The sequence below is a fragment of the Crinia signifera genome, chromosome 7 (genome assembly GCF_055691185.1).
Source record: "Crinia signifera chromosome 7, ASM5569118v1, whole genome shotgun sequence".
Classification (NCBI taxonomy): Eukaryota; Metazoa; Chordata; class Amphibia; order Anura; family Myobatrachidae; genus Crinia; species Crinia signifera.
The window spans coordinates 86,097,906-86,124,299 of NC_139223.1; the positions used below are offsets into that span (position 1 = coordinate 86,097,906).

Here is a 26,394-nt window from a genome sequence, read left to right on the forward strand (position 1 = left end):
CCAATTCTTCACCTCCGGTTTACCGGTTGGTAGAAAAACGAGATGTCCTACAGGACATCATTGACAAACTACTGGCTGCAAAGGTACTGGTTACCATTCCTCTACATCAGGCATTCCCAGCCTCCGTCATCAAGGCACACCAACAGTGCAGGTTTTAGTTATATCCAGACTTGAGCACAGGTGACTTAATTAGTACCTCAATTATTTTGATTTAACCATCTGTGCTGAAGCCTGGATATCAGTAAAATCTTCACTGTTGGTGTGCCTTGAGTACCGTGGTTGGGAATGCCTGCTCTACATCATCGGAACCAGGTTTTCTATTCGACTTTGTAGTCCCAATACTAGATGGTTCAGTCTATCCAATCTTGGATTTGAAATTCCTGAATCCCTTTTTTGAGGATTTTCCGTTTCAAAATCGAATACTTCTATTCAGTGATTTCAGGTTTGGAGGTGGGAGAGTCTTTGGTATATTTTACATCTCAAAGATGCCTCCATCCACATACCATTTAGAAGCCTCATCAGATGTACCTTTCCTTGGCCTCGCATTACCAATTCCAAGTCCTGTACTTTGGCCTCTCCACGGCTCCATGAGTCTTTACCAAGGTAATAGCAAAAATTATGTTTCAGCTACGTTCTCAGGGATTGAACATCATCCCGTACTTAGACAATCTGCTAATCAAGTCTCTGTCCAAGGCTCAGCTGTATCGGAGCATCAATATAACACACCAGTTGTTGATATAGCACAGTTAGATGCTAAACTTCCCAAAGTCCCAATTGGAACCAACACAGTGACTACAATTTCTTGACATGGAACTGGACACAGGCAGGCAGAAGACTTTCCTGCTGCTGAACATGGTTCAGGCCATTCAGAAATTGATGCGATTAGTTTTGCAACCATATTTGGTGTTGATTCACCTGTCAATTCATCTTCTGGGCAAGATAGTAGCGGCCTTCGTAGATCTACCTTACGGTAGTTTCTGCTCCGAAACGATCCAACTGGATCTTCTATACATTTGTAAGGGATCCCACCTGTTTCTACATTTCCCAGTTCCAGGGGTTTAACAGCACCACCGCTCCTGGTGCTAGTATATACTGTAAATGTAATAAAAATAATACTAAATAAATTGAGTGTTTTTTTTTTTTTGTGATATAATCATAATTGCTGCATGTGATCCTAGAATCTGGTCATAGATCCTCAAAAGAAGGAAAAAGTTTTGATCACTGCGTCTGGTGTGAATAATAATTTTTTAGGGATTTAAATGAGCAAAATAAACACCAGTGTAGCGAACCTTCCAAAAATATATACAGAGTATGCTCATAGATATAAAAATATTTGCAATAAAATAATTTAAAAACCTATAAATATGTGATGTAATCAATTCTAAACTGGCAGATACATATAGCATTAATAAGATACAATTTTGCAACAAAGTATCAGGGCTCTGAAAGCTGAAACATCATGAAAATCTCAGAGGGGGTGAGTAAATGTTCCAATTTGCATCCACAGTATATATCTTTAGGAGTTTGTTAATGAATCGATTTTTTTGCTGGCGTCCCAGCTCTAAGAATTAGGATCCAGATAAATGCAGGTGGAATCCTGTTTGCTGAAAAATTAGTGTGGCCAAGTGTTAATTTTTTCCCTTCTATATGGCTGTGATTTGAGGTGCTTATAGTGGCTCTCTCACTGTATCATAGTCGCTGCTGTGTGGTGGCACTCCAGTCTTGCAGGTGGATCAGTGTTTTCCGCTGGATGCTCTATACTGGAGCAGGGAGATTCTGCCATGGTATGGTAAGTTGCAGGTCTTGTGTACTGTAGCCTGTGGTGAGAGCATCCAGGCTGTGTGCATTTGCAGGTCAGCGCTCTGACCTGGTACAGTGTGTCATGGCCAATGGAGAAGTTGCACAATGGTAAGTCGGCACATGTAGGAGCTGCAGTTACTACAGTCAACACATTTCCTCAATGTGCTGGAGGGGCTTTTTCAAGACTTTTTTTTCCCCACAGACGAGAAAATTCCTTCTGTGGTGGTTGCAAGAAAATTATCTCCCAGAAGGCCGTCTCTTTAGAACTGGTTGCTCCTAACATATGCTAGTCTCTGCAAAGGGGCGCAGTAATCAAAAATGCTCAATTCCAGGGCTGTTAGTTGTTTTAGGAATCTCATATACCAATAAGCATCCTGGAGCTTTTGTCAGGCTTCTCAACTGCTGCGGGGTCAAGCAAATCCGGTCCAGTCAGACAATGCCAAGACTGTGGCATACATCAACAAGCAAGGTACACACAGCAGAGCGGCCATGCGGGAGGTCATTCCTATTCTTTGTTGGGCCGAGACTTACTCTCTAACGTACGTGTTCATACCGGGAGTCAACACCTGGGAGGCAGAGAGCACCATCATCTGGAGGAATGCGCTCTTTATCCCCAGTTTTATCAACAACTTGTAGAACATTGAGGTCTTCTAAGATAGACCTCATTGTGCTGTGGCACAACTCAAAGCTTCCTGTATACTGTTCCCATGTTTTGGACCGAGGGACGATAGCGGGTTCCTTGGCCTTTCCATTAGTGCACCTGTTAGCACAATTTCTTCTCTTTCCACATCTGCTCAAAAGATGTCGCAAAAGATAATCACTCCAGAATACCCTTGCAGGGATAGCAGATCTGTTATCACTCCTGACCGACAGCCCTTGGCATCTGCCTATCAGTCCAGATCTGCTCTAACACTGGCTGTTTGTCTATCCAGACCTATGGCAACTATGTTTGATGACTTGGCTGTTGAGACGGCCAGGCTTCGCAAACATGGAATCATGCTAATAGTTATACGTACTATACTTCAAGCTCATATGCCAGTGACTTCAGAACACTATTACTGAATATGGAGATCCTATGTGGCTTGATGTGATGTGAAAAATGGCAGATACCTACAGCTTCCTTTCATATAGGACAGCTTCTGCGTTTCCTCCAGGCTGGTATCGAAGGGGATTATGATTGTATTCAATGTTGCAGGTTTCTGCTCTTTCTGTGTTTTTTTTTTTTTTCCCAACAAAATCTTGTGGTTTTACCTGAGGTTCAGACCTTCTTTAAGGGGCCTATCTTTTCAGCCACCGTTTTTTTTCACATCACATCAATCTACTGTTGTAGTTCTTGCAATCCTCCTTGTTCTAACACTTGGAATCCACAAATCTCAAGTATTTGTCCTGGTAGACTGTTCTACTTCTGGCGTTTGCTTCAGCTAGGAGACTTTTAGGAGTTGGGAACTCTCTGCCATCGTTTTCCGTACCTCATTTTTCATGAAGGTCGTGGCTCCAATTTTTTTTTTTTGGGGAGATCCTGGGATGTTGTGTGAGCTCTTTGCATTTATGTGAATAGAAGCACTCTTCTAGGGAAGGCCAACTCCCTATTAATGCTATATGATGAACAGAAACTGTGTTTAGCCTGCTGATTTTCTCTGGTTATCCTCCTGGCATATTTGTCAGCCTCTCAACCATTACCTTCTTCTGTTTTTGGCTCGGTTCACATATCGGTAGGCTGTTCTTGTGCGGAGGCCCATGCGTTGTCCGACTTACAGCACTGACATGCCAACATACGTTTGTTTAAATTTTATCAGTTTATACCTTTTGTGGCTTTTAAATCACAGTTTTTGCATTGACCACAGCACTTTTCTTCCTAGTATGGGAGCTCTGGAATGTCCCCAATGTAAACTATCATCTCTGATGGATGAAAGAGGAAATACAGATAAATCCTTTTCTCTGATTCAGGGACACTGGATGCCCACCTTGCACATTTTTCTACCCCTGCAGTTGTGGAATTTTTGTTTTACAGCTGCTCTCTGTTGGCGTGTGGATTCTTGGGGTGGGGGGCTGTCACACGCGTTAACATTTAAAGTGAGGGACCCCCTAATCAATTGTGTATACCTCAATGTAATATTTCACCTGCTGTATCCCCTATGGAATCAGAGAAAGAGATTTATTGGTAAGTAGCAATGTTTTTTACAACAACAGTCATTTACAAGGCAAAACCTGATTGTAATCAGTTGACTTCCCACACCTGTCTAAAGCCTACAGTTACAAATCTAGTATCCAGAGTCCCTTAATGTGTCAGACCATTAGTCACAGAATGAGTTGTACCTCCTGATTGTTGTAAGAGATTTGCTAATTTTGCAATGACTATTAATGCTTTGCCTGCTTGTTCATTCATCTCATATTCATAAATTAACATCCAGATGTGAATAGCTTGCCTTGTTTGTGCAGGAGTTGCTAATCTATAATACAATCCACTACATTATAACATTATTTCTCATGTGCAAATGTGAGTTGCCTGATTTTTATATTTGCTCTATTTTAATGTAACTCGCAATAAAACTTGTCTCTCTTATTTTTTCAGGAGAAATAAGTATGACATGCTTACAGAGAAGGTTTCCTCCATGCTATGTGAATGTGAAAATCAATTGGAAACTTTGGTGAACCTTCGTGAAGAATTGGTATTGCATTTATGCTATATTCTGTGTGATATTTTTACATATAACATTAGCCACTGCTGTGTGCTGATATCCGGCTGATTGGTCGGTGTAATGAATGCATGACCCAATGTAAAAATGTAACTGAGCTAAACACAGCAGCCAGGTCCCCATTCATTTTTTCACGCTGAAGTGCAAACTTATACTTCATGTAAAGGCAGGGGCGGATCCAGAACAAAATGAGGGAGGACACAAGGACAGGTGATGTGGGGGGCATGTGGGGCGCATGGTGAGCGCACCATAGGTGCACATGCTACTGGTAAAATGGGTGTGGCCTCCCAACTAGGGGTTTGGCATCAAAGGGAATATCTGTATGACAGGAAAAAGGTGGTTCCCTAGAGAGGCAGGGGGTGACAGGAAAGAGGGTGATAGAAAGATAGTGATGCAGGTAAGAGGGCGTGGCTGGCAGGGAGAGAATGCGGGAGACAGGGAAGCAGTGGATAACATACAGTCCTGTCTCCTCAATGCGTGCACAGATGAAGCTTGGGAGCACGCAACAGCTTCTCTCATTGCAATGGACATGGGATAGACAGAAGAGGAGGGCCAGCTGTTGAGAATGGGCTTGTGACTCTTTATATACATAATGGCCATAGTAGTAGTTCTCCTTACACATAATGGGGGTTATTCTAGTGTATTCGGTCCTCCGTGCATTCGCACAGAGGACCGATGTTGCGTTTCTGCGCATGCACGTTTCTGCGCATGTGCAGACATAAGGGGGTATTCAATCGCCGGCGAGCATCTCTTGTTGGGCCCTATTTAATGCTGTCTCGGCAGAACGAGCCCGACATCACAAGCTGTCGGGCTCGTTCTGCCGAGAACGGCCGGGAAGGGACAAGCTGCCGGCTGCAGCTCGCCTCTTCCCGGCCGCAACTCGCAGCCACGCCCCCTTCTCGCTCCCCGACAGGTGGGACATTGAATCCTGCCTGCATGTTCTCGGTCGAGCTGACCGAGAACGGGACTGGGTCATGGCGGTTCAGCTGCCCACCCATATCCATCCCAGCATGCAGGCATATGGAAGTGACTTTAAAGTCACTTTTATATGCGTGTACCTTCCACAACTTTCGATGGTCATTTACATTGCACTGTTCCAACACCCACACCTGTACAGTTACACCACATTGCATAGGGGGATATACAGGCAATTAACCTCTTTATCTTAAAAGCTACTTGCAAATCATGCAGTCCATGCATTCTCAGTTTCAGAGTCAGAGTCAGAAGCAGCTGAACTGTATTTACCAAGAGGAACACAGCCCAACTGCATGAAGCTGGCTCGTTGCATGTGTAACTTATCCCCCTGCCCAGATTTGCGTGTTGTAACATGCTGCCAGTGGAGCGTGGATGGCATTGGTGCCTCTGCACGCCATCCCTAGTTGCGGTTTTAGATGCTATATTTGGGCTGGGAGTTGAGCTGTGGATGCAAGGGGACTTGGAGGTCCCTCCCGATCTAGTGATTAAAATAAGTATTTATATTAAACTACAGGGGGAGGGGTGTTTGGCTGCGTATGTCTTGCTTCCGCCAAAACAAAACAAGAAAATCCACAAGTGCATAAATGACTGTTTTTCTCTAAGACACCCATGTTAGCATGTACATGTTTTTGTTTTGTTATCTTTCTTCTCTACTTTCTTAAGGGTCTACCCGAAAGACTGTTTAAAAGACTTTATCATTACATGGCAAGTACTGGTTATGCAAAGATCATTTCTGTACCATTACATGAGATTCAGCCTGATGCAGAACACTGCAGGACTAAGAAAGGTACCCATGTGTTTATCTACATATACTTCTTGAGACATTCGCCATTTAGTGCCATACCTGCATTATGACTATCACTACCTGTGCTGTGTGCTATGTATTTTTCTACCGCTCTATTTTAATAGCAGGTTTGGAGATGGGAGTATTGCACATGGTATAAGTAATGTTTAATATATAATATGTTTTGTGTATTTCGTCCCATTATGTCAAGGGTTCCCAATCTTTTTGGATCACGGCACACTAGAGTATCATACTTTTTCCACGGCACCCCTAGGCCACAAAAATGATACATAAAATTTATTAGATTGTGTTATATGTGCTTCTTAGGTTCCGTTATATGGTAAAGGGCAGGATTTGCTTCTGATTGTACACATATTTTATGATTGACAGCCCACCAGCATTGGTTTTGTCCATAAATAATTGATCATAAATAATTTTTATTGGTCCTCGACCACCAACACTTGGCACCCCTGCAAGTGTCCTGAGGTACCCCAGGGAGCCACGGCACACATTTTGGAACCACTGCCTTATGTTGTTGTGTAGACAGAGTTTTCTTGTTTCTTGTTCACACCCCCTAGGGCCTAATTCAGTTTGTATTGTATATGCTAAGGTACTGGTAGCAGTTTAGAATATTCAATGTTTAGCAATGCAAATGAAGGTGACGGCACATACTGTAACATCTCATGTCTGCATTTTCGATTGCTAAAAACTTCAGTACTATCATAGTTCTAGAGAAACATTGCGATGTTCATCTGTGACTGCAGCCTAAGTAAGTCTGACCTTGTAGTCACAGGAGGCCTTGTGAGGCCAAGGAAACTGTGAATGCAATATAGTCTCGCCACTCCCAGGAAATGGGGGTAACATGCCCTTTTTTTTTTAACCTTTTTGGAGCAGACCTTCTACTTCTGCTAGCTTCATTTCGCTTGCTTCATAAATGCGCTATAGATTTTAGATCTTTGATCTTTTTAGATTTTTGTTTTTGTTCCTTTCCATTGCAGGGGTTCACCCTTATATCTGTCCCAACTCCAAAAAAGTGGATTTAGTAAACCCTTTGTCACCTAGATTGAGCAGTTGTATGACACCGCTGCTAAACCCTATAGAATTGCCGGTTTTCCATTTGTGGTCACTGCAGTTACCAAGGCTGAAGTGGCGATTAAACTTTAGGTTAACTTAAACACTGAAATGAACCACCAGAGTTATACAAAGTGTTCATCGCCACAGTTTTTACTCAGAAGATCTTGGAATGGAAACTAGATGCTATATAACTTGTCTCTCTAGTAGCCCTGTCAGAACTTTCAATAATTCCTAAGAACGGTAAAAGGACACTGCCAACTCCGTAATTTAGACAATGCTCTATTTCTATTGCTGTGTTTGTTTATATAACACTAGTGATCAGCCTGCCAAAATGATGGAACATAAAAGAAATGGCAGCACCAGGAGCAGTGTGTGACCGAATGGAGCAACATTTGCTCCCCGCCAGTAGCATCAAGTGGCTGCTGGAGTGCACTTGAGTTCTCTGCCCCCTCCCCCCCAAAGCGGTGAAAAGCAGCATTAGCCTTTTAAATGTTCTCACCAAGGTGTCGGGTTTGTCTCATTAGCTGCTTTTTCTTTAGGGGAAATTTGAAGAGTTCTTTGCTCTGGATTATATGAAGGTACAGGATTTAGCTTTAGGCAAGTTATTTTTTCATCACTGGATTGTTAAGGCAGATTGATGTCCTGGATCTGTCCTCCCATAACCGCCCCCAGATTTTGGCTTTGGAAGAAGACACTGCTCTAGGAATTCTGAGGACGGGTGCGGCTGGAGGGTGTCCCTATAGGAGCCATCCAACCTCCTCTACATCACTGATGGGGATGTACCCCATACTGATGGTGCAGGGTTTCCCCAAGTTCTTCCTTGAATGTAAATAGATTCCATGCGTACACCATCTATTCATGCGTCACCAGCAAGAAAGCGGCAGGCTGTTTTAGCAGGGAGCCATTTTTACCTTTTAACCCTTTGCAGTCCAATTTTTTTTTTCTTTTTTTGCAATTCAAACAGTCTGGTTTAAAATCATTGTAATTTTATTTTGAATTCAAAAGTGGTCTACATTGAATTTTTAACAATGTTAATGTGCTTATTTTAAAGTGGTTCAACATTGAATCTGCTACTAGCACTAGGCTAGGGCTTTTGAGCCTGACTAGATGGTGGACTTGAAAGGGTTAAAAACCAGGCAGGTGCACGGCTCTGCTAAAACAACCTAACCTGAACACTACAATTGATCCTTTTGACTTTCTTCTCTTAAAGCATTTACTATACACGGTAATCTGTATTTCATTCTTTTCTATTTTCAAATGAAATGTAATTGTATTTTTTACAGCATATATTGTAATAACTCTGTTTCTTCTGCTAGGCAATGATATAATGGTTCGATGTATGAAGCTGATCAAAGAATATAAAAGAAAGGAAGACGAGGATGAGGACGATGAGGATGAGGATCTGAAGGCTCCATTGCTGCCAGTAGATATCATTTATGAAAAGGACATGTTGACGCAAACCTATGAGCTCAGTATGTTATTTCTCATTGCGCTTAAATATTTTTGTAAACTCTACGCATTTGTATTTGGACTAGAGTCCATGCATCATTACCTATATTCACTAAAACATATATACTTTTTGATCAAGTGCTTGAAGCATTACCTTTTCCATATGAGACGACATCCTGCTGCTCTGCGGTGAGCATCTGATGCAGCCTGTAACATTGGAAGTGCTCTAACCAGAGCAATGTTTGCCAACATCTCTTCATTCTAATTTACTGGTTACAGCAACAAAAACAATGTATTAATTAAAGTAAAACTTGGAAAATACTTTATGCAACAGAGCAGGATTTGGGCACAGCATGACTCCACTGTACTGATGATGCCTAGTTATGGAAAATTACTTTATAACACTTGTAAATAACAGCAAACGCTGAAATAATTGCACACCAACACAAACTTGTAAAAAATGTATGACAAAGCTTTACTTGAAAGAAATAGCTTGATTACAGGTATTTGTAAATGCAGACTAACACAATAAACATGAAATTGATTAGCCAATACTTAAACAATAATTCTAAATCAAGTAAAAATGGAAACCTTTCAACGACAGTGATCAGCCATTAAACCTCCTTCATAGTTACCTCCAGCCCACTTGCTTGCCTGTTCTTTCTAAACTGCCTGCCCCTTCAAATTCTATGTTTCTATGTTTCCTTCTCTAACTCTGATATTTAAACCTTAATCACATTAATTAAATACTCCATAAGCATTGAGTCTTATTGGCAAGCTTTGCTTTCAATCATGATGTCATCATTCACCCAACACCCACCTTACTTGTTACTAGGGAAAGATTCAGTGGCCTTGGGGTCTACGCAAGTGTGGCCCTGTTCTCATATTGTTAAGTTTGTATAGACTAGCTGGCTGTCCTTGCTCCACTATACTACCAACATCACATTCTTAAGCTTCTAAAACCAAAAATAATTCTCTATAAGAAATCACTTTTACAGCACTGTTCTGAATCTACAGCCATTTTATAATGTTTTTATGCAAGTCATAGTTAACAAAATGGTTGCTGCTTCTAACAAACACCTGCTGCTTAGCGCAAAGAGTAGGCCTCATACGCCGTGGCTAGTACCTTGCGCAACAAGCTAAAGCCATCTGCAGCAATAATAACAGTATTTAGGAAAACAGTGTAATAAAAGCATAGAATTATTAATGCTACCTTTCTGTTACTGCCTACTACTATGTATACACAGCGGGCAAGAAACTGAGGTCAGGCCGGTCATATATTCTATATGGTCCGCTCCTGCCTCACCCCTCTGACGTTACGCTAACGCTTATTCATACAACATTCAATTGGTAAGATACATTGTTACCCAACAGTGCTTTAGATACAAAACTGTTACATTGCAGAGTCATGAGAGATGTAGATTTTTATGCGGAACTAACAATAGGAAATCTGCTAGCCTTTACCCACCTCAATGAATTTTGCTGTATCCATTAACTTGAAAACATATTAAATGAATATCCAGATGGATAACTTATAATCAATCCCTAACTAATAAGAGAGTTTAGAACACATGTATCCTGGATAATTAGACACACAGCGGACTCTTTTTAAATTTTATTTTTGGTGTACTGCACTTTATTATCATGTATATCGCTTTTGTCCTTAATATTTTGCTGGTTTTAAAATATCAATTACTAAAAATTATTTTAGACATTTTATTGTTTTTTTTGGGACACTTTATTAATTATCAAATATCAATTCTATATACCTGTATTACCACTACTGTACATCTAATGTCTTTTTTTTTTTTTTCACAGTTGAAAGTCGGGGAACTAAAGGAGTATCTCAAAGAGAGATCCAAATAGCAATGAATGTGGGGAAGTTGGAAGCTCGGATGCTGTGCCGTTTATTAGAGAAATGCATGCTTATTAAGGTTAGCTATGTGTGGCAGTGTTTTTTGTATAAATGTTGTATTTGTGTATATCCTTCTCACCTCACCAGTTCCCCACAAATCTGCATCCCATAATTGGAGTCCAGTAACAAGTATTGGTCCTGTAAATAGGTTTGAACAGTGTACGCCCATTTATTCCAAAATATGTATAGCTTCTATTGCTGTATGATGACTGTACATCCACATTTGTCTTTGGCTCATTGCAGGCTTTTATACCATGGATAGGCAGAAATTACGAATAACTGAAATTAAAATAATAAGTTCAGGAGCGTCCTGCAATGACAATGCAGCACCGAGGATTTCTACATAGCCATGCACTACATAATCCTATTTCCTTTGGTTGTATTTTATCATATAGATCTATATACATATGTGCCCATGTAAAGCTAGCCTCCTTTTGTGTGAACAGCAATATTTCCATTAAATATTGTCTATGGATGAAATGGTATGCGGCATGCCTGTAATTTAGTGTGTGACTGCCGCTGTATCTGCTTAACTAATGGAAAGTTACTGTACCATATTTTCCTGGAAAATATCACCATGGGCTGGCACTTAATAGTCTGGTATAACCTTTATACAGTGCTTATCCCCCAGGGGACCACTAGATCAATACAACTTTAAAAGTAACCCTAGATCTTAACAACGAATTGTAACTTGCAAAGAGAACCAATCAACCAAAACTGAGCTTAAGTTTAACAATGCAATGTCCCTCAGATGGAATCGTAGAAAAGGATTTAACTGGATTGCGGAACTTCACGTCAAAAACTGGCACAACTGAATGCCGACACCTGAAAATGATAAAGCAAATTTGGTGAAGCTGTGGATAGAGAATAATGTTAATGCATAAAACAACTGCTTTCAGTGGCCCCATTACGCACCCTCAAAGAAAACACTTGCCAGCCTGGTAGAGTGCACCCATACTGGAGTTAGATGTCTGGCACTGGAATAAACCTGAAAAATAACTGAGCGGAGTTACATACCAGTGGTCTGTTTACCCCTAGCGAACCGAGTTTATGAACATCATAAAGCATCAGGAGAGGATACATCCACTGAAGACATAAAGCCAAGTTCTAGAAAAACGAAAGACTCCAACCACATCCAAAATAGCAGGATTGCCTCTGTCTGCAGAAGACAATCACCTGGTTGATGTGGAAAGATGACCCTTCTTTCAGCTGGAACAACGAACAGTGTGCAAAAACCGTCTTATCCTCATGCAAAACAAGGAAAGGTGACATGCAAGACAAGTTTAGAGAAACTCCACAGTCTCCAAAGGTTAAAATTGGTGCACTTTGAAGGGCAACCGGAACCGTTTTCAGATCCCCAAAAACAATAGGATTTACTAAGGGAGGCTGAATGCACAAAATGATCTGTATAAAAAAAAGGTTAGAACCTCTGAAAGAAGAGCCAAACTACAGTCATGATAAAGGGATAGCCCCGAGACTTGCACCAGGAGAGAAAGTGGACACTATCCTAAAAAAGGACCAGAAAATGGTAAATATAAAAAAACAGAAGTATGATGATGTTTTTGCACCACAGAAGGTATGTCTTCCACACCAGTGCTAGTTCTAAGTCAAAATAGGCTTCTGAGCCTGCAGCATGTTCTGTGCCACACTGCAAGAGGATATTTTAGTCCTTAAGAGACCTGCTTTAATAGTAATGCCATAACTGATAGCTGAGGAATGTACTGATGGTGGAATGGACCTTTTGTAGTAGGAGATTTGAAAGAAGGAGAAGGCACCAACCAGGCCCAAATGCCAGTTTGAGGACATCTGTGTACTAGTGCCATGGAGGTCTACCCATATTCACAAGGATTATTGGCATCATCTGTGCCTTCATCTGCTTGAAACAATAAAATAACAGTGGGAAAGAGATAACCCAGGCAGAGCAGTCATAGCATCCACCACAAAGGATGTCAGTAACAAGCACAAAATCTGGGTACCTTACAGATGTGGAGAGACACAATGCAAATCAGCTTGCAGATAACACCTCTGAACAAGAAGTTCAAAGAGCTACAGGTGAAGGGACCACTCCTCTTGTGAAAATCAACTTCCCAAATATCAACCCCCATGATATTGCTGGAACGAATATATCCGACAAAGTCTTTTTTGGAGCAGGCTCCATAATTGCCCTGGCATTTCAAGAGACCCCCTCAGTAGTTGACACATCCCACTGCCAAGGCATTGTGTGACTGACCTTCCCTCTAGAACAGACTCAACACCACAAAGAACAAGAAAATGGCCCTGATCTCTAGATCATTGATGGAAATTGTGTCTGGTGTTGCAGATGACGGCACCAGATGCTACTTCCTGAAGTTCAGGACCCAGCCAGGTTGATAAGAAATCTGAACTGTAAGCTTGTGAACCTGCTACAAGAGACAGCATTGATGTGAATATCATTCAAGCAGGGCGCAATAGTAATTCCTTCCTTTCTTAAAAGGGATGCCATCATTGTCCAGATTGGTTAGTGGTTTCCTCTCATGGCAAATTGAGGATCAAATGAAGGTAGACATCCTTCATGTCTATGAAAGCCAAAAATTAGTTTCATAGCGCAGATTACTGATCTGATTAACTGGAACAGTTACTCTCTCTGCGAGAAGGGAAAGCATCATCTAAAGCCATAATGTTGGGGACCCTGGTGATACTGCCTGTTCCCAGGCTGCCTGTAGGTTCATGCACTCCTCTTTAAAAGAAAGCCAATAGCACCCTTTAGAAGTGATGTCGCCATCCAAGCGCAGGGCTGGGTGGCCCCCAGTGGGGGGAGCGATCAGTGCAGTCCCACCTCTCTAACTGAATTCTGCAGTAGGTAGACCACTCTGCAACACCACCATCGCTCTGGATGTGTGCTATGCCAACCACACGAAGTAAAAATAAGATAAAGCATTACAAATAACCAAAACCGAAGTCTGGAGAACGGCCACAGGAAACAGTCCAGCTCCCTTGGGCACGTAACACTAATCACCAGAGATTTCAGAGGGGAGGAGCACAGTCTTAATACTATTTCATTAAGTGACGTTCCTTCTGATCCTTTGGCCTCCTGTGGTGATTAGTATCCCCCAGATTGGAAGACGGAGAAATGTTTGGTGAGATACTTATCTTTTTTTTTTTAGGTCAAATGTATAAGGCACAGTCAATATGCCTATTTAATGAAAATAAATAGGTGCTCTTTAATAGCATTATACAGTATGTATGTAAGGTCTGTATTCTAGATAATTGAGATGTATTGCCTAGTAAATTCTCACTACAGTGTGTTTTCTGTAAATGTTTGTATTTAGAATATGCTGTTGTCCCTTTAGGGCTTCATGGAAGATGAAGGACGCCAACGGACAACTAAATTCATATCTCATGTTTTTGTTGAGGAAAGTGACTTACGCCGACAGTTTTTGGAGGAAAAGGCAAAAAGTGAGAAGTTGTCAATGTTTAATTCTACACTTCCACAAATTGTGGGGGATGACCCAGCAATGTCTCCTGAAAATAATCCACAAAAAGAAACACTGATTTCAGAAGGTGAACCGGAAGAATTGCACAGTGGAAACTTGGCCAAAACAGCAGAAACATGTTCTTTTAGGAATAATCCTACTGTCAACACAAGTACTCCACTGCCTACACCAAAAGGTGAGACACAGTCTATTGCCATTTTAGTCTGTACATTTGCCCTACCAGATATATAGAATTAGTCTTTTTTTACTAGCCCTCTAGTGTGCACTATATTTATTTTATTAACCACAAATACACGTACTGTTGATGGGATTTAACCAACCCTTTGCTATTATTCATTGCTTGGATACTTCCTATAAAGTAGGAGCCCATCTAATATATCTTCCTTAGGCCATGGCTCACCATGGCTATCCTATTGTTCTCAGCTGCAATACAATACATAGAACAATACAGTAGGGGATTAGCAGATTAATCCAGTTTCTCACTTAATCCTATTATAGGGATAAATGACAGTGGCTTTAACTGAACATTAGGGCGGCTGGGTAATTCTGTATCAAATTGACACACACTTTTTGTTTAAATTTTACCTCACCAGTTCAGATATTGTTCAAATTTAGTATATGTAGGCTAAAAAAAATACCTTTCGAAAAATCTGAAAACGCACAACTACCGTTTTTCCCCGATAATCAGACACTGTCCTATTTTTTTTTTTTTTTCAACAAATAACACCATAGGGCTTATTTTCGTGGTAGGGCTTATTTTAATTACATTCTCCCAGTCCTCCTTTAATTACATGCCCCTAGTCCTCCTTTCAATAACATACGGTAGGGTAATGCTCACCAACCATAAAGAATTCTTATTCGAACTGTGCCACAGCTTCTTCTTGGCTGCGCGCGCCACTGCTCCCCTGGCTCCCTCTCTTGCTGCAGCCCCGTGATGTGTGCAATGACGTCACTCGCTGCCTGCAGTGCATCCGCAGAGGGAGTAGAAGCCAGAACGGTACCTTACAAGCAACGCGGAGGTGAGGGGGGTGAGCGGGGGTGAAAATGAGCTAGAATTTAGTGACCTCATTATGGAAATTTTAATAGGGCTTAATTTCGGGGTAGGGCTTATTATTGGGAAACACGATAGCATACTTTCAAATCACCATAGCAACTCTCCTAATTAAGCTAAAGAGGAGTGGTGTCATTTTATTTTGTTTTTAATTCCCTTTCCTATTCATTTATTAAACATTTCTTATACAGCGAAGCAAGTCAGTTGCGCTTTACAATTGGAATATAGGGATTAAAGGTGTATCATTAAAGGTGCCCATACATAGTACCATTGTTGGGTGCTACGGAGTATTTCAAGGAGATATGCAGAAGTGCCAAAAGTCATGGGATAAGTGCAGGTTTTTGGGTGCCATTGGACCATTCCTCCACATCTCTTAAATACTGTATTTGGTTCATATTGAACATATTGACCACCTAATTTGTCTGGACTCCAGAATGCTCCATGATCCAATTCTGAACAACGTGGGCCGGATCACACAGCGCATTATCCTGCTACAATATTCCATTGTGGGGTTATAGAAAATAGAGAGAAAAATTAGCTCTTGGGGCCTTATTTTGGTTCATTCTTTCTGACAAAATCCTTCTTAGATGGGCAAAACCATGTGCACTGCAGGTGGGGCAGGTGTTACTTGTGCAGAGAGAATTAGATTTGGGTGGGGTTTTACTTCAAAGTGAGATCTATATTGCAGTGTAAAAATAAAGCAGTCAGTATTTTCCCTGCACAGAAACAAAATTACTCACCCAAATCTAATTATCTCTGCACATGTTACATCTGCCCCCCCCTGCAGTGCACATGGTTTTGTCCATCTAAGAAGGATTTTGTCAGAAAGAATGAACCAAAATAAGGCCCTTAGTGCTGGAGGCTTATTTCAACTAAAAAGGGAATGAAATGCAAGATTTAATCCATCAGCCAAATTTTGCTGCAGCTTGCATTCAATAATGGCAAACCCATTCCGGGTTATATAAAGTATCTGCATATATGAAATGCTACTTTACAGTGTTCTCCTGGAAAACACTGTAATGTTCTATTTCTTATGGAGATACAGCCAGTCACACACAGAAAATAGGCATGCTGCGTCTCATTTTGATCAACAGGAGCTGTGTGTGTGCCTATTCATTTTGTTTTGCATGTAAGATACATTTAATGAAAAAACTGCACACAATGAGGCCCAAGTCCTACATCGCTCACGCATTATGTATAACGTGACTTGTATGGGGATAGAATGTATCTGTACACATCTGTATTTAAGCTCTTTTGAAGAAAACACCCTGTTTCTGAAAAATGTATTTATTTTAATATTTTATCGTTGTAGGACGGTCCCGTACTCGTAAGAAACAAGCTTTGTCAATAGATGCAGATAAAGTGTCTGCCTCAGAAAATGACTGTAGCATGGACAGTTTCCATTTACAATCCAATCTTTCCACATTGTCTGGTGATGAAGATGATGATATTTCCGTGGTTGAAGAGATCTTGGTATGTGAATATGAACTATTGACAGTGGAAACCTACACTGGCAATCTCTGACATAATGATAATTCTTTGAGGTCAAGGGGAATACAAGCATCACTGATGAGTCCATAGTCGGTCCTATAGGACACTGCACACTGACAAAAAGAAAGACTACCTCAATTCTAGCTTGATCATTTTTCTGATTCAGAGTATAAGAACATTTTTCCTCATACTGTAAATTCTATATTTTTTTATTTTCAATTTTGTCAAATTGCATATTTATGCTTAGTGTCTGGTTTCATGACTGACCTTTCCAGTTATGCCTAAGGGCTATGCCATCCAGACTGATTTAAAACTGTCAGTCTTCACCTACAATGTGAAGAATTTGGGACTCAAATTAAAGTTCTTATAGAAAATACCCAAAGTATGTCCTTGCTTTATTGAAAAATCAGCCAAAGTTATTACCTCATATTTTATGGATAAAAAATTCTGCCTTAGGAAAAAAGTCTAAACTAAATATAACCATAAATAGAAATCTTAAAAATTGGTATTGTTTTAAATGTTTTTTTTTCATTTATTGCCAATTAACAGTTCTGACATAGGGTTATATGTATCAAGCTTCAAAAAGTGATAGAGTGGAGAGTGATAAACAGCCAGCCAATCCGCTCCAACCTGTAATTTTTTAAAACCAGCCTTTAACATGGCAGGTAGGAGCTGATTGGCTGACTTTTTATCACTCTCCATTTTATCACTTTTTGAAGCTTGATACATCTGGCCCCGTATAAGGACCTTATTCATGTAGTATAGTCTTCTACTGATGTGATTTATATTTGTGCTTTATATTTACATTTTTTATTATTAATTGAAATCTGAAATTCCATGTTCCAAGGTGTATGTTCTGTAAATACAATCCCTATTTGACTATTTTGGGGTTTATGCTGTTTTTTTTAATGAATTTTCTCTTTATCGTGGTTTTTCTTTTTTTTATATCTGTTTATTTGTTTAAATACCTTTCATTGCAAAAAAAAAAGGTATTGTTAGTTAACATTGTTGGCATATTATAACTATTTTGTTTTCGTGTGATATACATTTAATATGCCAAAAAGTCAGCTTTTCAAACTCCCCTCCCCCTACCCCATTTATTCTGTAACCTTAATATTGCTTTATTAACAAATCTAGGACAAGGATTCTGAAGGAAAAAAAGGGAAAAAATCCTCTAAGTCTGGAACCCTGGAAAGATCTCGTGAAACATATCGCCTGTTGAAGCGGAGAAACTTAATAGTGGAGACCGTCAAGAACCTGCGATTAGTGGAGAGCTTGTTCACGTAATTATTTTTTGTGTGTGTTTTGAAATTGTGTAAATGAATTCATGGTTTGATCTAAACTGTTTGCATAATTAATATTTTTAGATGTTTTGCATAATGTATTTTTTCTCTGACACATGTGGGGAATACTGACCATTGGAATACAGCACTTCCATTAGAATAGTGGCACTTAAAATATATTTATGATCCAGCCCTGCAATCCTCCGCCGCTATTTCGGACGAGTATCGGACATTGAATCACGCCTGCCGATTTGCTGTTGGGTAAACCGTAAATGGGCCAGGATCACGGCTGTCAGGATGGACCGACAGTCGTGATCCAGGATTGCATACTCCCCTAAGAGTGCATTGCCACTCAGTGCTTTCCTGTAAGGCGCATATCAGGTGGCTTCATCCTGGGACAAGTAGCCCCACACTAGCTACTGAATAGCTTTGAGGGGGCTATCTATCCATGGTGGCAGCTGACAGTACTGGTTTCATGGGTAAGGTACAACTTGGGACAGACTATAACGGTCTCCTTGCCAAGTAGTATTAATGGATGATTTTGTTTGAGTGGTGTGACAAGTACTACGCATCTAGGCAAGTGAGTTTAGTTCTACCGCTTACAGACCTCAAATGCAGGGTTGCACCGGGATTTGAAACGGTTCAGTCCCGGTGCTACCCTGTATGTGTGGTCTGTTCAGATGACATCAGCGAACCAGCAATTTTGCCAGTTTGCTGATGTCATGTGGGGGCGCGGCGGAGCATTAGCGCGTCATCGAAGGCGGTGGGAGGAGGCATCACTTAGAGCTGGCGCTACCTTCTCCATAGTGTGAACGGGAAACTGGTCCTGATGCGACCCTGCAAAATGCTTCTGGCAGACCAGGCCTGTTAATTTGCAGGTCTGTTTCTTCAACAAAGGTTATATTGGCTGACTAACAACATGGCTGTTGAAGTGTGATCCTTATCACTATACAGTATGTAAGAAGTTTGTGGAAGTTTGTTTCAGCCATGAATTGCCACACAGTTTACAAGGGTTGCATCTCTTGGTGTGAAACTAAGGGGATCCTCCTCCACTTCAGTTGCTCCTGCTCTTGTTTGGCATGTACAGTAGTTTGAGATTTAAAACTCAGAAAACTCAGCTCTTAAAGGTTCTATTAAAGAGATTATTTTCAATTTTACCTTGTTTTGACAGCCAAATATTACTTTCACCCCAAGGTGGTCTCTAATTTTTATCTGGCTTTAGATCAGGAATGTCTCCTAAGGAACTCCCTTCCCACTCAGTACATTGTAGGGGCATTTGGAACCTCCATACACAATACCCCGGAAGTATGCAATATAGTTGATCTGTTAATTGCTCAAGAAAGGTTGGCCAGCTGTGCAGCTTTATACTTGGGTATTTATTCATTGGGGGTAAATTTACTAAGATGGGAGTTCCATTGAAGATGTGATATTGTCCATAGCAACCAATCAGATCCATTTATTATCTTCTAGAAGGTGCTAAATAAATAAAAAGTAGAATCTGATTGGATACTATGGGCCATATTCAATGCGGCTGGCGAGGAGGTTAAATGACGGGGATTGCCGGCCGCTCACTGTATTCAATGTTCAGGGGAACCCTCACTGTTAGATGATGGCGAGGATCCCCCAAACAGTGAGGCTAGTCCCAAGCCTCACTGTTTTAGTGGCCACACGCCGTTTCCATGTCGCTATAAAAACCCAGCGACCATGGATATGTCATATGCAGGGGGTCAAGCAGGCGGCACTGCTCGCTGTCACAGCTCATAAAAACCATTCAATATACCCCTATGTGCAACATCAGATGTTCAATAGAACTCCCAGCTTAGCAAGTTTAAGGACACTTAGCACCCACCCATTGTACACTCTAGTTCTCCTAAGTTTAACAAAGTACATTTTTTTGTTGGTGTTGATGGTTTTTCTTGGTATTCTTGGTATTTTTTTTTTATTCTCCTGGGGCACGGTTAAATGTCACGTCTGGTTAAAATAAAAAGGAGGGATGAACTTGAATTTGAATTAAAGATGGTGATTCCCATGACAAATGCTTTGTATTCCTGTGGCCCAGTGCCCCCCAATGTATTCAAAGAAAAATATTTAACGTGCATATAAAAAACCCTGAAAACCCCTAAATGAATTATTTGTAAACTCTACACATGCTACAAGTTTCACTTTATGGCCCAGAATATTTGCCGATTGTAGCATCCGGGTTGGTTGTTACTGTCAGTTTTTTACTTCTGTTAAAATAAGCACTATAAACTGAGAGGATTTAATTTACTGTCACATAAATATGAATTGTTTTATTTTGCACAGAAAGTATCACTTTTGATGGCTGTGTTCGTAATTAATATTTGTTCTTGTACTACTTTAGCCTCCAGAAAATGATTGTGGAACAGGAGAAGCAGGAAGGAGTTTCTACAAAATGCTGCAAGAAATCCATCCTTAGGCTTGTTCATAAACTTTCTCAGGAAGGACTTGTTAGGCTGTATCGTTCTGTCGTAGTTCAGGATGGAATCAGCAAAAAGGTGACCCTATTTTTTGTTTAAATATTATAACACAATTATAAAATGTGAAGCTCTCAACATCTATCTTCATTACAGAATGAAGACAGCAGTAAACCAGTTTTTAAGATATAACTTTCTTCTTTAAGTACATGTGTTAAAAACTTTGTATACTGTATTCATACAATCTAAATCTTATAATTTGACCTGGGGGTGGCTGAAGACTGCATATGCACTATTGCTCTGGGTAATCCTGTCTTCTATAGTTCTTAAGGCCCCCATACACTTTGTGTTTTTTGGATGAATCGGGCAGTGAAATCATCCCAAATCGCATATGGAGACATCCCCTCTGACCCGATGCACGGCCCTGTGCAGATCGGAGTCAGGAGGTCGGACGGGCTGCCCATAAAATTTACTAAATGGGCGCAGAGTACCAAGGAGCCGAGCAGGAGAAGATTCCAAACAAACAAAAAAACCCCATACAAACGCTTAGGAAGCCATTGATTAGCTGAGACCTCTCTCAGCCAATCGCTAATTGGCTGAGAGAGGTCTCAGCCAATCAATGGCTTCCTATGCATTTGTATCGGCTTTTTTTTTTTTTTTTTTAAGGGCTCGATTCCCGCCACTCAAGCTGCGTCTTCTCCTGCCCGGCTCCCTGGTACTCTGTGCCGCTCCAGCTGATGGCAGCAGCTTCTTGCCCGGGTCCCTGCGCCGCCCCCCCACCCGTGCTCTGGTCACGGGCATATCACTGCTGCTGTCCCCCGCTCCCATTGTCCCTGCAGCTCCCCGGGAATTGCATGTGATAAATCACTTGCGATTTATCACACGCAAAACTTGGCAAATGAAGTGCCTTCGCATGTGATCCCTCACGGGGAGCTGCCGGGACAATCAGGTCTGACTTGTTCTTAGGACAAGTCGGACTAATGTATGGGGGCCTTACAGTCCATATTCTGTTAGCCTTCTTCCGACCTCTCTTTTCTGCATCTGATCTCCCTTTTCCGGCTTCTGTACCACATTGCTAGAAGGGCCTCTCCTGACGCCTGCACTGATCTTGTTCACCCTCACCATCTGTATGGACCCATCTCCCAGTATCCCTCTGGACCTGGGTACAGCATGAAGCTCCTGAGCTTGTTGTGTCCTTCTCTTTATGTCTGGGAGCTGTGCTATGGCAGCACTGATAGCTGCTGATTGCTTTCCCTTCTGGTCTCTCTCTGCACTGCCTCCTTTATTTTCTGTTGTGGTTTTAAAAGGGGGGTATTCAATCTGAGGGTCACGGCAGCCGGCAGCTCGTCACTTCCCGGCCGTTCTCGGCAGAACGAGCCCTGCAGCTAGTGATGTCGGGCTCATTCTGCCGAGAAACCCTGCTCAATGCTGTCGGGGAAGACAGCATTGAATAGGGCCCGGCGAGCATCTCCCCGACGGGAGATGCTCATCGGGGATTGAATATCCCCCTTAGAGGTATATTTACTGAAGTTCACTCTTAGCCAATATTGGGCTCCCAGGGCTAAAAAACACATATAAAGTACTATCATTTAAAAATCAATACATAAAAAGAGAATCACATATCATCATAGGTACACATTATCATGGGTGTGACCGATCATCTAGCGCAGAGATTTTCAACCTTTTTACCTTGCGGCTCACTAAATAAGATTTTAAATTTGCCAAGGCACACCATGAGATCCCCACAGGGCAAAACACATTGGCCCCCACAGGAAAAAAACAAACCTATTGGTCCCCATATAAAAAAAAAATCACACTGGTCCCTACAGGTAACAAAAGTAAGATACATTGGCCCTTTACATGAAAAGAAGAGACCAGTAAGTAACAGTTGAACTGGTGGTGGCTGTACACTGGTTTGGGCATCTCTAGATCTGGGGACACACTTGAGAACAGCTCAAGGCACAGTAGTGTGCCACGGCACAGTGGTTGAAAAACACTGATCTAGCGTGTACCCACCTTTTGTGTAGTTTCACTTTAATGCAATTTTGTACATTAGCAATATAGTTCACCAACGCTAATGGAATGCAAATGTTTAAGGGGTGTAACCACGGTGTGATGTACTTTCTATTCAATCCTGATCAAATCGGGATTGAATCGCACAGCTTCGTGTACACATTAGATTTAGACTTTATAGTACTTTATAGTGGCGCCGCGCATCGCTATTTAATCGAATGCATTCGATTTCTATTCATTTTTGCTTATATAAGCAAAATCAAATAGAAAAATAGACAAAACCAAACCAAACCGTGCGAACACCCTATTACAGTTATGTTCTCCCTACAGAAAATTCTAGGAGAACTATTTAGATACATTGATACTAAACACAAACTGTACATTAGTCTTCCCTATTTCTTTGATTTTTCCCACCAAGTATCCAAACTCCTCCTAGACCGTGTCCTGTTCCCTTTTATGCCCCCATGTGATAGGTCAGTTAGGTGAATTGCCTACATAGCTTTATAGTTGTTGGCTGTGTAAAATGAAACTTGTTCAAATAACTTTGGCAGGTGGAGTTTGTTGTGCATCCATCAATTAACCCGACTGATCCTTTGGTGAAAAGTGCAATAGAACAAATTCGTTTTCGCATTTCCAATTCTACATCAGGGAACCGGTAAGTAAAAATTTGAAAAATGCACACATTTCACAGAAATAAGCAATAGATTATTACTGCATGCAAATATCCTGTTTCCTTGTTTAGAACACGCTCACCTCATGCGACAGCTACACCTGGCAAGACAGAGACTGATGATCAAAATAAAGAAAAGCAAAAGGAAAAACGCAGCAAGACCTCACCCTTTAACAGTGACAGCCTGGACAATCCACTTAAACAAACTGATGCAATTGATGTGAAACAGTTGAAGAATTATCACCCTGTCATAGGTATGAAAAATGAATATGATCTCTTTAGCTTTTTTCTTCCTTTTTTTTCCTTGATTTTGTCTTTTTCTATTACGAGGGGATCCAATTAGGTGTGGTGATCTGCAATTGTGGGTAACGTTATCGTCTGAAATTGCTTGCATGCCCACTCCTGATTTTCGAACCGCCCTATTAAAAAGGGCGACCTGCAACCTAGTGAAATCTGTCTGTACCCCCAGAAATGGCAAAGTAACATAGGATAACCGTATAGAAGTATATTTAGAGGGCATAATAAAAAGATTTTGTGTACTTATTGTTTTATTTGGCTGTGATATGTATTTTTTTGTTATAAAAGACTGAGGGAAAAAAATAAGAGCAACATTTTTGGTGTAAAATAAATGCTCACATAAAATACATGAAAAGTATTTTGTGTCAATTAAAGGCACTTTCAGAAACACCTTATTACTCTCACAAGCAAGCCTAAAAACAGGTGTCCCTCTCATAAAGCACCCCAATGTACCTTTCCCATACTTTGTACCCCCATTATTTTTCACTGCACTTCTGCACCCCAAAACTGACATCTCATTATTAGCTAATTAAAATTAATTAAACTTCATAGTGCTTAATTAGTAATTAAGGGTGGTAGGTTCTAAACCAAGAACCGGCTTTTAAATGAATTAATTGCTGAGTGTAGGTGAAGAGAAATGTGAAACCTTATGAAGAATTATTGCATGTGAGCATATTGGACAGCTGTGATAAAGCAGGTCAATAAAAAAAGCAGTGTTTTTACTTTTGTCCCCTCAAAAATTGGTTATTGCAGCTAGTTGGATACCCACCTACATTGTATAGGTGATGTTTAATTTTAGCATGTAGCTGTTAAACCTATAACATGGAAATATTATTACATCTTTTGTTCATAAAACGGTAATAACTCAAGAAAAACAATTGAAGAAATCTTAAAAAGAATATTGTATTTATCGAAATTTACAGTTTAATTGGTTGTTTTATGAATAGAAGTAATAATCTGAATAGAATTACAACGAGATCAATGTGAAGCATTTCCCCAATTAGTAAGAAATAATTGGCAACCATAAATATGTGCCACTATTAATTCAAATTAGTAACGCCTAATGAGCAAAATCTAATTATAGAAATTTCTGTACTACAGTATTAATAAAATACGTTCTTCCTCTGACCCAGTAAGAATAAACCAAATGCAATCTGTTAATACTGTAAATACATTTTATAAACACACAAATCTCTTAAGTGTTGTGTATCTGTATGCTTGTAATGATAGAACATAAGCAGCTATATATTAAGAAGTGGCTGACCCCCCAGTAGTAGTACTGAATATTTACTATATTTATCTTTCAGTACATAGAAGTTTATGAGCTTATGAGTACAACGGGCACCTCTAACTAAACTACATTTAGATAGTGGCAGGTGCCCAATTAGTTTAGTTTAGTAATACCAGTCAGATGCATGGAAAGGAGGGTTAATATGAAGTAAGTAAAAATCCATGGTTTCTGCCAGCTCACTGAATGTTATTAGTAACCAGTCTAGAACATAATAATAGAATTCAGAGCTATTGGTTATATATATTTCCACAAATTTATGTGTAAGCCCCCAAGCTGTCATCAAGGCTTCTCTGTATATTGGGGGTACCTAGCGCTATATCTAGGTGCAGGGTGTGGCACCCCAAAAAAACTGCATAAGCTAGAAAGCCCAGAGTAGCACACCAGTGAAAATACTATTGTGTTAATAGATATTAGTGATACGAAGCCGAAGCTGTATATAGAAAGTGAGAGAGAAAAAAAATGAAATGTAATTAAAATCTTAAAGAAATAGTGGTAGTGAGAAAAAAAAATAGTGCTAAGTGTTAATAAAATGTAATGGTTTGCCACACTAGAGCCATCCAGACCAACCAATCCAGGCGCCCTGCACCCCACGTTACCGTAAATTGGGTCTACGATTAACCAGCAAGGAGCCACATGATAATGGCTCCTTACTTGAATATATCTAAGCTAAGAGCTTCCTATCTACTTCTACTTTCTATCTGTAAGCCAGGTCATCTTTGTCCTTGATGAGGCCAGTGTTGGATGTGAAAGATCGCTTTTTCCCCTCTGCTTCTCATTGACTTTTAGGAAATGACATGATTCTTTCCTACAATGGGAGGAGTCTGTAGCTTGAGGGGGGAGGAGTCAGTGCAGAACCTAGATCTTGGTTGTGTTCACACCATTATCTGTAGTTTAGCATGGGACATTCTTCTTGCAAGGTATATATTATAGCTATTATTCATATATTTTGTTATTTACTATAAGTGTTGCTCTGTCTTATTCTATTAGTTTAGACAATGGTATCTTGTTTTGCAGAGGTGTAGACCGTGTTTCTGGTACAAGATCAGATTTCTCTCATGGGGCCAGATTCTCTAAGCTTCAAAAGTGATAAAATGGAGAGTGATAAACAGCCAGCCAATCAACTTCTGTCTGACATTTTTCAAACACAGTCTGTGACATGGCAGGTAGGAGCTGATTGGCTGGCTGTTTATCACTCTCCATTTTATCACTTTTGAAGCTTAGAAAATCTGGCCCATGGTCTCTTATGGTAAAATTCCTTTTCAGCTCTCTAGTAGACAAGTAGGCACCATATGCTGGACTCCAGGGCTCAGTTGGATTCCTAATGCGGTCATTAAAATCCTGTGGTCATACAGCATGAGGCAAAAAACCTCAAAGACTTTAAAAGTTAACAAAATAGGCATGGTAAATGCTATTGAAAATGTATTTTCAATTAAAGTTGTTAATTAACCTAAATAACTTATAGGAGTTCTGTATGTTTCTGGGGAGGTCTGCTTTGTTAAAAGGCTTATTTTCCAGAACCAACAGATGCTCGGGTATCAAGACTCCTGAAAAGCCAAAAAACCTTATGTCAGGCATTCCCAACTCTGGTCCTTAGTGCACACTAGCAGTGCATGGGGGATCAATTCTGTCTTCCTTCAAGCTTATTTAAGTATGGGGCTCCCAACACCAAACAAGGGTGTTGGCTCATTCTACTAGAT

The 26,394-nt window shown here is 40.5% G+C and overlaps 1 protein-coding gene across 1 annotated transcript in view; it reads left to right on the plus strand.

Annotated features, from left to right (window-relative positions):
* Positions 1-26,394, plus strand: part of GTF3C1 (general transcription factor IIIC subunit 1) — a 91,940-nt gene that overhangs the window by 10,935 nt on the left and 54,611 nt on the right. The window contains exons 5-14 of the mRNA XM_083153412.1: positions 4,373-4,469; positions 6,135-6,258; positions 8,646-8,801; positions 10,597-10,712; positions 14,023-14,341; positions 16,530-16,690; positions 17,846-17,991; positions 20,354-20,507; positions 22,991-23,094; positions 23,182-23,363. Of these exons, the coding sequence (XP_083009538.1) occupies positions 4,373-4,469; positions 6,135-6,258; positions 8,646-8,801; positions 10,597-10,712; positions 14,023-14,341; positions 16,530-16,690; positions 17,846-17,991; positions 20,354-20,507; positions 22,991-23,094; positions 23,182-23,363 (1,559 nt within the window). The remainder of the gene's footprint in view (positions 1-4,372; positions 4,470-6,134; positions 6,259-8,645; positions 8,802-10,596; positions 10,713-14,022; positions 14,342-16,529; positions 16,691-17,845; positions 17,992-20,353; positions 20,508-22,990; positions 23,095-23,181; positions 23,364-26,394) is intronic.